Source organism: Haliaeetus albicilla, chromosome 2 (assembly GCF_947461875.1).
Source record: "Haliaeetus albicilla chromosome 2, bHalAlb1.1, whole genome shotgun sequence".
NCBI classification, from domain to species: Eukaryota; Metazoa; Chordata; class Aves; order Accipitriformes; family Accipitridae; genus Haliaeetus; species Haliaeetus albicilla.
Window position 1 is genome coordinate 3,986,083 of NC_091484.1, and position 14,209 is coordinate 4,000,291.

The window sequence follows — 14,209 nt, forward strand, 5'->3', positions numbered from 1 at the left end:
CTTGACTTGGGGAGACGTTATGTGCAAGACAGGAACAGGGGAATTCTTTCACTGTAGACAACACAGCAACTGCCCCTGCTGCTCTCTCGCTTCAGGTTTTCAAGCGTGCAGTGGAGTTATTTCTGGGATGATATAAAACATCAGGTGTATGCCATTACGTGAGGAATGTTTTGCCATCAGATCAGTTTTGCTATTATCAGAGTTTTGAAGAGGAGAAACACTAGGAAGAGTCTGAATTAACCAAAATCTTTTTTTTTTTTCCAATCATCTGAGCCAGTTGGCCATTTTTTTTAATGAGAGAGAGAAGAAAATTGAAATCTGAATTAAAGCTCTGATTGACTGCAAGAAACTCTTTTTTCCTATGTGTGTATCTTCAGGGCAAAACTGATTTTCCACGCACCTCTAATGAAGCAGAGAACATCTTCAGAGCAGCTCCTGCTTTTACCTTGGGAGCAGGCGAAGGAAACTACCACCACACCGGGTTTCCAAAGTCTCTGCTTGTAACAGCTGAGAGAAATTTGCACATCTGATTTACCATGGGCATTGCCAGTGGGGCTGCGTACCCTGTGCTATGTGTCACTCTAACTGATCTCTTCGAACACAATCACATGAAATAAGTTTGGTTTTAAAACTACATCAGTCCCTTGGTCACACTCAAAGCCTAAAGCCAGCACCAGCTGAAAGAGAGGTGTTTAGGCTGGAGCTGGCCAGAAATAGAAGAAGAAGCAAGAAAACTTGATGTTCTCAAGTTGTTTCTGTTTCACAGGACATGAAATATATTTTTTCCCTTAAATTTGAAATTTTCATTTATCAGCTTCTCCCCCATTGAGCACAATTAATTAAATAATACTCAAGTATCTCTTTAGCTTCCTTTCTCTATATGATTTTTTTTTTTTATCCTTTAAGGGAAGATTAGGAGTCAGAAAAGTGACTCTGGGAGAAAAAAAAAAATAGTGGCAAATAAACAGTAAAATTCCCTAGAAAACTCTTGGTGACTCAGCAAGAAATAGATGAGGAAGGAAAGAGACCAAGAGAACAAAGAAACTTATTTTCCAAAGTTTGGGGCTTTGAGACAAGAATTGGACAATTTTGGCAAATGTCAAAGCATTTGGGGGCAATTTGGATTTCCAAAAAGAGCTAATTTTCATTTAAAATATGTTTTGGGTGAAAGCGTTTACCAATTTCAACCTATAACTCTTCAAATTATATTTACTTAGACACCTCTAGCCAGTTCCATGCCAAGATACGTGAATACTTACGTAGGACCCTCACGCCGTGCTTCAAGGCTTGCACGCGGCTGGGCTCCATGGACATGCTGAGCATCGTCTGCTGCCCGCCGATGGTGCAGACCTGGTTTTCCTGGGCAGCCTGCTTGAACATGACCATGAGCTGGTTGGCGATGATGGTGTTGAGCACAGAAATGACGACCATGGGGAACACGAAGGAGATGAAAGTGTTGACCTGCAGGGGAGAGATGTGGCACAGTCAAGGGATGAGAAGGATCGGTGGAGCAGGAGATTGTGTTTTATTTCTCAAAGCAACAGAGAAACAGCCTGCAGTGGAAATCTTTTCTCTCCTCTTACTCTGCTGGCTTTGGCTTTTGAAGGCTTATTGCACAGAGAGAAAACTTAACCACCACTGACGTGCCTTCATGCGTGTGGGTCAACACTCAAAAAAGGCAAATCCACTCGCATCCAATTCTGTTGTCTTCCCTGTTTCAGTGTAGTTCATTGCCAGAAATGTCTCAACCAAAACATGCCATTGATATTTTCCCCTCGCGAACAGCACGACTCCTAAATAACAGTATGTTATTGTATTTTTTCTTTATTATGAGCACTCCTTGGGATCTTTTTAACTTTCTTTTTTGTGTTCTGTCCTTTCCTTGTAGATCTAATGATAGCGTTTTGTTATCTCATAACCAAATTATCCAATAAACCTTGTGCCTTAAAGAATTAAAATTGATCAGAATAAACAAGTGGAAGTTGTAATGTTTTTAGTACGAATTATTTGATTACTACAGTTTTGATAAAATTAAATGGCGGATCAAGTTAAGCAGGGATTGAATCAAGTGGAAGTCACTGTTTGTGTCAAATAAATGCAGGAGGGCCTTACGGGCTGCCTAGAAACCCCGCTGGAGCTGAGCTTGATGAACGGCAGCCCAGGGAAATAGAGGCATGTGTAGGACTTGCCCGCATGTCTGTGGCAAGGCTGGCATGGCGAGACGGCGAGCTGCCGTGCCAAACCCCCTGCAGCACGGAGGGGCTGGGTGCCCGCGGGGCTCGTCCTCTCCGCTGTACGGCTCAGGGGGAGGCTCAGCACATCACCGAGATGAACGCGGAACAAATCAAAAGCCCCTTAAATTTTTAAAATCTCAAACTATTGACAAGAATTAAACTGCGCGCTGCAAATGACTGCAGAAGTGATTTTATTAAAAGCGACAAAATGACAAAAAGATAAAGCCAATAGGGAACTTTGCCCTGTGGTAGGGTTACAAGGCATGCTAACTTCTTCCCCAGATAGCCACGTATCTTGCACCTCAGTGCTCTAAACCACAGAAGCAACCCTGCACCCCGAGCCAACCCCACGTCCGTCTGCAGCCTGCAAAACCAGGGAAGCCTCAGCTACCCAGGGGTGCTCCGTCTGCTGGGATGGAGCCATCCCCTCTCCACCCACCCACGCAGCACCATCACTTCAGTGCACAAGCATTTGCTGTACGCCTGGTACCTAGTGCAGATGTGTGGTCTCTTTGCTCTGGAGGGATTCAGAAACGCCAGAGATGAACGGAAAGTTGGAGGAAGAATTCAACCACACTCCCAAGATGCTACAGGGCATCCATAAAAGAAAGAAATAAGAAGCACATAAGCATATGGGGAGCAGGTGCACTGGCAATCAGAAGCACTTAAATTTCTTTGTCCATAAATTTGAGAAAGATGCAACTTCTCTTTTGGTGAAGACAGGCAGTGTTGTTGTTGCCAAAGTTTTCTTTAGATGGATCAAGTCTCTATACAGCTTTGCACTCCAGAGCTCAATGTGTTTAGCAAAAGTACCAGCTGGGTTTCGTCTCTCGCAACCCACATGGTGAGAACATCATCTCTCATTTATGCTGGTAATAATAATAGAGCTCCTCTGTGGACTGAGGAAATTCCTGGATATACCCCACCATTACAAGCTGTTAATGGCCCCTTTTGTTAAATATATAGCAGTCTTCTAAGCTTCTAAAAGACCTCACAGCCTCCTGCATATAAAGAAGAGTTATCTTTTGGAGTCGCCTCGAGACGCTAAGGAAGATCATTAAGCAGTAGGGACCAAGTTCTCAGCTGGTACAAAGCAACACGGTTTCACTGAGAGAATAATTTATGCTTGTAAAGAACCTACTTCATTTATTTAACCTTCACGATGCAGCTGGGCTGAGCGGGTGCACACAAGGGTGAAATGACTTGCTTAGACTTACCGGGTCAGCCTAAGAAATGAGCCCTGTAGTTACTCATTTTTAGTCACTCCTATTTCTATTGTTTTAGCTGCTGAATGGCCTTCTTTCCTACTGCTGAACAATGTTTGCACATCAGCAAAAGAAAGGCTTAACTCTGGAAATGTTTCACTCTGTCGCCTGAGCTTCGGAGTTTATTGGCTTTTATTCAAAAACTTTGCTCTAGCTATAAACTCGTCTTGCCTAATATAATTACACAGAACTCAAAAAGTCTTTTCTGAGCTTTCTTCAAAGCCTTGATTCATTCCATAATTGTATTGTGAAGTCTTTAAAAATCTTGGGAAATTGTCTAGAATAGCGTTGACTTTCCCTTTTATGAATTGTTATGGTAAAAGTGTGAAAATTGCATGCTTTCTACGAAAGGCTATATTTAAAGATTTTTTCCATGTCTTGTTTTGTACAAAAACTCTCATATAGTTAAAAAAAATATATCAATATTTTCCCCAGAAGCAGAAGGTTTTACTTTGTGGAAAGAATTATTTGCAAACACAAACCCTCAAGGACCATAAAGGCTAGAAAAGCTAATCCCCCTCCTGCAAACCCTCTGTATTCAGTGTTTTTTCTGGCAAGCTGCTTGCTGGGTTGTGCGAGTCCGGACCCCCTCACACTGTGCACGTCAGTGCAGTAACGCTTCATTTCCAGGCGATTTTGCATGCTGCTGGAGCTGATGCCCCAGACACCTCTTCAAAGTTTCTCACCTGCTTCAAGAGGACCTGGTCTGGGATTCCGGGACTACATATTCAAAGGTCTTCAGGAGCAGGAAGACTTGTATAGGTGTTTAATGGGATTTTTTACAGCACCGAAACTCCTAACATCAGTGGGACTAAAGTGGCTATGGCTGTCAGTGAACACCTGTGGGAGACTTTGGGTCCTTATATACCTTTACAGACCACTCTGGCCCTGGGAAGGAAGATTTAGACAGCATCCAGGTTCATTTTTGACCTGAAAGTCTCGGGCTTTATGTTGGCTCACCGTGGGAAGGACAGCTTGCGCCGTACTGGCTCTAAATTAATTCTGTATTCAGGGTTGGTTAGATGCACAAGCAGAGTGGTCTGGCCTCATCTCTGCTACCACCAAGCATGGTTCAGTCTGATTCTCCTCTCCATTAAAACTGATGTGTTTGCATCAGTGTAAACCCACCAGATCTGGGGTTTCTGCTCAGCACCACCATGGACCGTGGCGTGCAGCATGAGCACAGTGCAGAAGCGCAAAGCTGCGCATGGAAAGGCTTAGCACTGGCTGCTCTCTAGTGTAAAAAACACCCCACCACCACAAATCCTGTGACTGTGTGCTAAATCCTCATGAAAAAAAAAGAAAATCCAATACTCCAGTGTTTGCCACTGGCAGGAGAAAATGAAACACTAACCTACTTCCATGCTGCTGTCGCTCCTGTAATTAGTGCAGTCCTAAAAGCCGTTCAAGCACCAGGCTGGCAGCATCTGTGGGATGGGATTAGTCCTCAGGACCAAGTCATGTTTTCTCTTGTACAGAATAACAACCTTCCCTTCCAGCCTGAGCAATAACACTCAGAGACCCAAATTGCTCTTCTCTGGATGTGCTGTGCAGGATGGTGACGACGTATGTGGGTGCCACCCGAGGGAGAGCTCCCAGCAGAAATCTCTGCCTAGACCTGTCCCCGTGAAGGCATGCCTGAGATACGTGATCATCTAATGGATGCAAAGACATGGCCGTGGTGACCTGCCCAGGCACCAAACCTCCCTGGCCCGCGAACGATGATGCACTTTTCATCCCAGCTTTCTCTTAGCCCTCTCTTGCCAAAGGTGATTTTAATTCCAGCCAAAACATGAAGTATTAAAATTACACAGGGTTTTGCAGGACACAGAAGACAGAGCAAATCTGGGGCTGGGGCTTCGTAAGCTCATGAGAAGACAAATGGAAATTAAGTCACACTTCTGGAAGGGAAAAAAAAAATGCATCTATCAGCCTCTCTTGGTCAGCTCAACAAAAATCAAGACTTTGCGTGAGACTAGACAACTCAGCATGATGTGAGTTTTCTTCTTCCTTCCGAACAGGAGTGTGGGAGAGACACTGGGGAAAGGACCAGAAAAATCAAGTGACACAAAAGCAGAAGCCAGTTTGTGGGTTTGTGACTCTTCCTAAATCTTTTGTACAGAAAACTGCTCCCCTGGCTCTGCTGAGCTTCATGCTGACGTGATTTGCTTTTGCCAAGTCGTCCCTCAAATTATTTGGCTGCCGTGGTTTCCCTGGGTTACCACTAAAAGCAGACATCAGCTCGCTCACAACGGTGATGGAGAAGATGAGCATATAACTTTACAGAGGGACTCCCCAGAGGGCTTATATGAGTCCTGTAAATCAGAAGTTTTGTGAAGGTTTATTCTTTTGTGCTCCAAGGTGACTTCTGGAGGAACACAGACTCAAAGGCCACTTTGAAAGAAGATGGTTTTTCCATCCCTCCTACAAGCTCAGACTTTTGTCTCATATGTATCTGAAGGGGAGGAGGGCAAATATTACATTCTGTTACAGGCATTTACAGGTCACTTTTGCTTCCAGCAAAACTCAATCGCCTGAGCCACCTAGAGCTGGCTGTTCCCACGGTCCGCCAGTGCACGGCTTTGAAGGCGTACAGAACTGTTAATGAGTGTTGGTAGGTGCTTTACGAGGTCTTAGTGCACTTAAGTGTTTAAAAGTAAAAAATTGGGTTAAAGGCTCTTCCTGGAGATACAGTAGCAAGTTAAATACCTCTGCTGGAAGTATTTATAATTAAAAAAGCCAAGAACCACAACTACTCATAATATTTTCACTGAAAGAGTTTTGATGAGAAAATGTTCCTTTACTGAGATCGTAAAAGATTTTTGAACACGCGTCTTATATTTTCCCTCAGGCCTTTTCTCTAAATAAGTAAATAAAGTCCCACAAAACAAATGAAACATGAAGTGCCGGTCGCAGCAGCAGCATGGCATGGTGCACCACTCCGGTGTGTGTCCCACGAAACAGCAGCCAGGATCCCTGGATCCAACAGGGGCAAGACCCCTGGAGTGGACGTGAGGTGCAGCTGAGATTTAGGGACGATTTTAGCTCTGGGTTATGACCATGGTTTTGTGGCAGAGACCAGAGATGTTCCTTCATTACCTGATAAATGACACGACAGCAAAGCCAAATTCTTGGTCTCCAGAGACATGACCCCTTCCAGCAGTGAGTGGGGATGCTCAGAGCAATTTTTCCTCCTTCCTCTTCAGGGATGAGAGAAGGACAATTAAAAAGGAGAGAAGTGTGGACAATGGTGAGCCGCTAAAACCTCACCTGGACTGACTAAGCTTCTCTCCTACTTCATTTCCCCACAGCGTGCCTGCCTGCTGGCTGGGAAATGCTGGCCAACAGCTGCCAGCCTTCCCATTTTCTGCTGGGGAGGATTTCCCATTGCAGAGACTCTCCTCCGGTCCAGCCACCTCTTGAGGACATGCCTGGGGAAATGGTTGAGAAACCCTGAAGCAGCTGAAAACTATCTCAGGAGGAGATTTGTCTTTGCTGGTTTCCTGGAAGTGATGATGGGGAGGACTGAGGATGCAGGGTATCACTTGATTCGTGGTTTTGAGCAAATCAATTAAACCACATAGCTGGGATTTAACTATCTACCACATTCTGGTTCACCTCATTTCCAATGGAAATGAAAAGTAAATTATCCTCCCCCTGGCTGTGGAGGCAGTATTGTTAGCATATGTCAATCAGAAAAGCACATTCTGCTACATCAACATTCGGCTGCCAAAAAATCTTATTTGACTAAATGTACTTTACAAAATTACCGGTTATCTCACTCAGTGGCCGGAATCATCATTTTTTTTAACCACCCAGTGGATAATTTCAGCCTTTAATAAGCATGGTGCTGCATTCCTGGATACGGCAGCCTGTGGAAGACAAAGCAGGAAAGGGAAAGGCGCATGGCCTGGCATGCCAAAAGGACCATTTGGCAACGGCACTCGTGTTTGATGTTCACAGGATGTATCTGATGAAAAATCCAGAGGTCCCCCCCCCCCCCGCCCAGTAAATAAACTACCATCTAATCAAATCCCATCTTTGCATAGCTTTCCAAATTTCCATGCCAAGTATCTAGCGGTTACCAGCTAAATGCCATTCCTTAGATACAACAGGGCAGGAGAGGTCTGCGTTTGTGAGTGATGGAAGAAAATAACAACCGCTTTTGTAGCCAGTACCTGGTACAGAGAGGAATGTGGAAGCTGAAAAACTGCAGCGTAGGAAGGCAATTCAGCTCTTCTAGAAATTTTTGAGGAATTTAATTAATTTCAGAGTGTACTAGCACTAGATCTTAGTAGAAAATCTTTCCAAACTTTCCTTTCTCTGATCATTCACTATAATAAATATCTAAATTAAATCTGCAGATTCAAGGAGGAAGCTTAAAGGACTATGGAAGTGAGAGAATAAGGAACCTGAAACGTGCGAGTGGGTATCCAGCACCAGCGGGGACTTGTTCTGCAGGATATGGGCGCCAGTCCTTATTTCAGATAACCGCATCCTGGTGTGGGAACACAAATCCTGGGTAAGTAGGAACGGGGCCGAGTGCTGAAGCCGGTACGTAGACGTGGAGCTCTAACAGCGTACTTGAGCAGGAGCTCGATCTTTACACGTTGCTAGTTTTAACTCAGGCAGGTTTGGCTGTCACGTTTTATTTCTGGTGGCTGCTGTCCTGAGCAGCCCTGACAGCGTGACACGGTGGGACGCAGCCGTCACCCTCGGACGGAGGCTGTCCGGTGACGTGGAGGGGTACAGGGCTAGGTGCCCTGTGCAGGCTCACTTGGCAGCTGCGTGCGGGTACGGTCGGATCCTGCATCCCCGCGGGGTCCCCTTGCACCACCACAAAACACGCTGCCTCGGGACTTCAGCAGCTGGGTGAAATGACCCTCCTCTTGCCTCCTAACCAGGAACGGTATGTAAATATCTGATGGAGAACCAGGTGACGGGACATTATATCCCGTCGTTAATTTAATGAATAACCAGAGAAAAGATACCAAAACCCAGCTAATATTTTCTGTTTAAAATGTTCTGAGAAAGAGCCACAAAAGCTTCTGGTTGTTATCACACTGTAAGCCCTGTACCTCTTCTATCCAGCTGTAGGGGAGTATGGATCCCATACGTCTTACCCAAGTTAAGAGAGTGTGACGGTGTGAATTGCTCTCATCTCATCCCAGACAGCTCCCCTGTTCACCTCTGCGAGCTGCAAGCGTAGACCGGAGAGACTGAGAACCACCTTCACCCTGCCCCAGCGAAGCCTTTTCAAAAGTGCTAAATATCAAACCCAGGCATTTCAAATAAAGGTTACGGGGATGTGAAACATCACTCACAGGCGCAGGTATCCGACGTCAAAACATCATGGTCAGCTACGGGTTACAGAAGCGAAGCTTGAACTAGGACACAGCCGTGCGGGGACAGGGGGACGGCTGGCAGTCACAGCCTCTGAACTAAACCAGCTGAACCTCTGGCAGTCAGGGCAGCGATGGGGGGGTGAGCCTGACCTAAACACAGGGACCAGCAGGACACCAAAAGCATGTCATTCAGGGGAAAAGGAAAAAAAAAAAAGAAAAGCCTCAAAAGCAGGCGCATCTTGCCCAATCCACCTCCGATTAAATAACTCGGCGGGTTTTGCTGACCTCAGCTGGCATCAGCCACAGGAGCCTGAATTGGCCAAACCTGTGTATTTTAGACCTCTGCAGGGGTCCGTTTTCTTCTTGGTTCGGATAGGGTCTGGGAATTGCTTAGGTGAAGAAAGAGAGCGCACAAGTCTGAAGATGAACTATCAATGCTCCCAAGTGACCGGACTAGGTCCTGTCCCCATGATGCTACTGCCCTGCAGCCATTAACGTCAATGCATCTGGTACTCAATTAATTGCATGGCAAGGACACGTGAATCTGTTACTGACACATCCATTTACTGGCCTTATTCACTAAGGGAAAACCGCTCAAAAGACAATTCAGAGGACAACACAAAAGACTTGCACATGAGCTCCGGCTGCTTGCTTCTATTAAGATGTTTCAGGTTTTATGTTGGGAGATATTTATATCAGAAAAAAATGCATGTTATTACAAGATCAACAGTGACAGCATGCACTGTTTGCAGTCTGTGCTGTTCTTTTGAGATCTACAAGGGGCAAGTACCTGGAACGTACTGCAAAACAGGACTTGTTCGGTACAGGCTGGTAACGCACAGGAACCACTCACTAGTGGTCCTCTCCTCTCTCTGGGCTGGCTGGATGCCTCCGATGTTGTCTCCAGCTGGCTAACACCAGACATGAACTCTTCCAAAGGGCTTAATTTAGCTCTAGCATTGAGATCAGAAGGAGGATCTGCTTAAACTCTGTTTTCATTAGCATTTTGTGTTTGCTCCAGAATAGTGATGTTTTCCTGGTAACGTGCCTTCCCTCTTTAGATCCGTGGCCTTCATGAGAGAATGACCGTCAGTGTGGATTAAGATATTAGGAATAATCAACATGTAACATTTTCAAGCCCGTGTGTGGTCCCACACTGATGAACTATAATGGGAATGCGGAGCAGCTAATGATCTTGAGAAGTTAAGTTAATCACGTACTCTGCAGGAGTTAATCAGATACAGAACAGATGGAAATAAATTCCATACTGACAAAAAAATCCATCATATCTCTATGGCAAAAACATTCCACCAGCTTCCCCATTCATAAATCTCCCTCCATGGAGAAAACATTTGTTCATAAAAAACAACATCTGATGCAGAACAACTTAAATGGGTCTCTTGCTCATGATGGGTTGGCAAAGATGTCAGAATACTGCATAATGGTGGCATTCCTGAGCTTGACTGGGTACCTGAAGAGATCATTTAATCTCATTTCTATGCATAGTTACAATCCTGTGGCCTAAAGTATTTTCAGATTTATCATAAGTAATAGCAGAAAGGTATGATTCATACGTAAGTGTTTGATATAAAGCTTATTATTCCTAATTGTACGCAAGGGTAATACTGAAGTATCAAACTCCCTGGGGACCTCAGAGCTCTTCATTACCTTGCTAAATGCTAGAGAAACTTCTTCATTATAACTATTCATAAGAGAAAATTTGCTCCTTTCCTGATCTTTGGACACCAGTCTCAAACCTGAATGGTTCTTCTGATTCCAGCTCCCCAAAAGAGAGAAAAGCTGTGAAATTCAGGAAATCCTGGAAATAATGGACTGGGGAATGGGCAAATGGGAAGGTTTTAAGGTTTGCCACTGTGTGTTGCAGAATGCCTTGTTGTACATCATGGATATTCAGCTTTATCATTTGATAAAACTGAAGGATAAAAGAATATTTATTTAGAAAAATGAAAGAGTAAACCAGTTACCAAAAAAACCCCAACTCCAAACAAAAAAACCCCAAACAAATCCTCACTGGGATTATACTTGATGAAGAAGATGGATTTGGGGGTCTTGTACATCTCACTTCAGTTAATCTAGGGCCTCCTGCCACTGATTTAAGAGGGGTATGTGGAAACTAAAATGGAAGGGTTTTGGCCCAGGATGGCTGCTACCTCCCCATACCTGGGGAGGAAGGAAGGAAGAAGTGACAGAGCAACAGTGATGATCCTCCATCATGTCATCATTAACCTGGAAGCTTCAAATCTTCCCCCCTTCCTCCTTCAGGAAATCTTCCTTCTTAGTTTCCTGTGATTGGGTACATTGAGCTACAAGGTAAATTAATTAAATTTACTCAATTTTGCTTGCAAACACGAATAAAGTCAATTTGTATGCTCTCAGATTATTGGCCTCAGCTTTGCTCCTCAGATCTAGTTATCCATAGCACTATTTAGGGCAGTATTTTTGGTCGAACAAAAACTCAGTGCATAACGTTCTTGATTTTCCCGTTGAACATACAGGTCTTTGTTACTATTTCCCCCTCAACCTTCCCAGCAGCTATATCCTACTGAGGGGGAAATAATACTTCAGCTTCAAATGACAGTTTGGAAATATGCTTTAAATAATTTACCAGTACAGTTGGATTTAAGTTCTCACTATCTGCTGGTATTTTGGTTCCTACTTGTTTTCGCCAAAGGAATATTGCCCATTGCCTATCACAATATATTTAGTTTTCTCCAGTTCTGCTGCTTGTCAGCCCTCTAAATAATTTAATAAATGTTCATACAGTACCTAATGCTCCTGACGGCTGAGTAATCCTGATTCAGATTTTGCAGTTATTTTGTGTCTATCCTCCTGCCTATCTTCTTGTCCATCAGGCATTGCACAAGCCGTGGGGGCTCACGTGGTGGACATTCATCCAAAGAAAGTGCCTCCATGGCTTCCCCTGGTGCAGGCTGATGGTCTCTGTTGAGGTTAGCTAATGATGTCCTTGTCAAAACCAAGAAAATCATCCTCTTTCCTATGCTGTTAGCCATGACTGCAAGCGCTCAGCACATCCGATGCTCCTGCTCCCGCTGCATGGGTTTTGCAGCCTGGGATGGGCGCAGGAGCGGCAGCTGCTGCCACTGAAAGCACAGGCTACACATGTGTTTTAGGGATGTATCACCAGGTAAATAAATCACAGCAGCTGATTTTGCGAGCTGATACCTGGAGCCTTGCTTCTCTAACATCTGCTTGTTATTCCATACTTCTTTGGTTCACGCTTGGGATAGTTGTAATGAATGAGAATGTTACACTTGGATAGTCTCTCACAGACAATGTCAAAAAAAGAATCAAACCACAGTGACAGTCAATTATCCCCCAACTTTTCTTGTTCTGGTGATATTGAGTCATTTCATCCCTGATAATCGAAACGGATGGCTTTTGCCTACATGGGTATGAAGTAATTTACAGAGAGCAGGCCAGCGTGGGGATTTCTAGTCAGTGTTTTAGGAGTAAAATAAAGCAAAAAGCAAAAGCATGGGAGTATCACAAGCAAAGCTTTCTGACAGCAAAGAGCAGTAAGCAGTTAAATCAAGTGGTGCTTGCTTGCTTTCTTCCCACTCTCTCTTAGTAGATGGATCATGACAGAGAAAAATGTGGGTCTGCTCTGCTCACGTGGTGACTACCAAATTTTGGTTTTACGCTCGGCATGTGGCAACACCGCAGCCCAGCACGGCCATCCAAGCTGGCTCCGGGCAGGGGGAGTCCCATGCTGGGGCCAGAGCGTGGGTGTGCAAAGCTGCAGTGACCCCCCCACTCCTGCTTTTCCTGGGGAAAAAAGGGGGATGCAACCAGCAGCTGGATGACAGGCTAGCACAGGCTCGTTAGAGCGGGAGTGCAAGGTAATTAATAAATCAGCTCCGTCCCCCAGGACGATACTGAAGATTTAAGATAGAGACTTTGCTATAAACCAAGCAAGCAACTAAAACCTTCAGCCTGACGCGCAAGGCACGCACACTGCAGAAGGATTCGAAGGAGAGTCACTTTAAAAAAACCCACAAACACAAATGGAAAGAACAAAATCTTTTCCGTATTGAAAAACGCATTGGACCTGATCCTGGTTTTGCACTTTCTGCCAGGTGAGATGGAGGTAGGTGAGGGTAAGAGGTGCTATAGATGTCTGAGAGACAAATGAAATCATGGAAAACAATAATTTATCTGTTGAATTTTGTTTCAGGATCAAATTTTCTGAAGCTATTTGTAATATTTCACATATGTTGAAAAGTCACATTAATACAGCTGGTAAAATAACAGCTTGTCTGCTTAAAATAATTAGTAGTTGACAAATGGGTTGAATTTTAAATCCATGAGGAGCTTTGGTTAGCACTAATAAATGTTGATTAAGGTAGCAATTAAAATCTAACAATCTCTCTGGGGGTCTGAACTTTAAAGCTGAAGTTTGGAACATTCCTCAATTTACAGAGAAAACGTTGCCGTTCCTCCCCAAGTTGCATTATTAAGCTGTGGCAGTGCAGATCTTTTGTCTTTATTTTATTCTGGTTTCCACAAATTAATTACAGCCTCAAGTAGTGCCCCACAGCCAGGGGCAGCAACCAGTACCTACCCTAGTCGAACATCTGATGGACATCAAAACCTTGGTACAGCGGTGATATTTAGCAGTGTGAGGTTTTAGCTTTCTCTCGAGTAAGTTAATGCTGTAAGACCCTCTTGAAGTCCCTATTTCCATGGCAGTCCTTCCCAGTAGGCAAAACCTGTCCCTCTTCTCATCAGGCTTTGAAGTGGGCTGGAGAGATCTCCATCTCTCCTTCAAGATGTTCCGCTTCGGAAATGTAGCTGACCTCTCGAAAACAAGCAAGGTCAAGTAGCCCTGAGTGTGCGCTCACCTCTCCTGAATCTCTCTCCTGCTGCTCTGAGAGACCTGACTGTGCATCTCTTAATCAGGATGATTGGATGAGCTACGAAGAAAAAGTGTTGACTAGGTAGCGTCTCGAGGAAGACTAAAATTATCTCCCTCTGCTGCACTTGAGCAGTGTGACCAAGGCAAATCAAGAAGCACATTTTTGTTTATAGACTTGTTTTACTGATTTATCATCATGGGACTATTCATGAAGGTCTCAGGTTCTTTATGATCTTACTAAATGTGAGAAAATTTCAGTCACTCTCCTGCAGTTTTCTATTTTTGAAAGAGGAAAGTACATTTGTATTTCACGGAGCACCTCTTTTATGCTGGCCAAATCTTTTTGGTTTTTTTACTCTTGCTGTGGTCGAGACAAAAATCTAACACAAAACCAGATTTGTCTTTCTTCCTTTATCACACCCTAACTGTGCGTCCCCCATTAATTATATTTCAGCCCCCAGTTCATAA

At 44.3% G+C, this 14,209-nt stretch overlaps 1 protein-coding gene across 1 annotated transcript in view; it reads right to left on the reverse strand.

Moving 5' to 3' along the window:
- The window catches only part of NTSR1 (neurotensin receptor 1), a 69,951-nt gene that overhangs the window by 17,570 nt on the left and 38,172 nt on the right, over window positions 1-14,209 (reverse strand). The window contains exon 2 of the mRNA XM_069803718.1: window positions 1,260-1,461. Coding sequence (XP_069659819.1) covers window positions 1,260-1,461 — 202 coding nt within the window. The remainder of the gene's footprint in view (window positions 1-1,259; window positions 1,462-14,209) is intronic.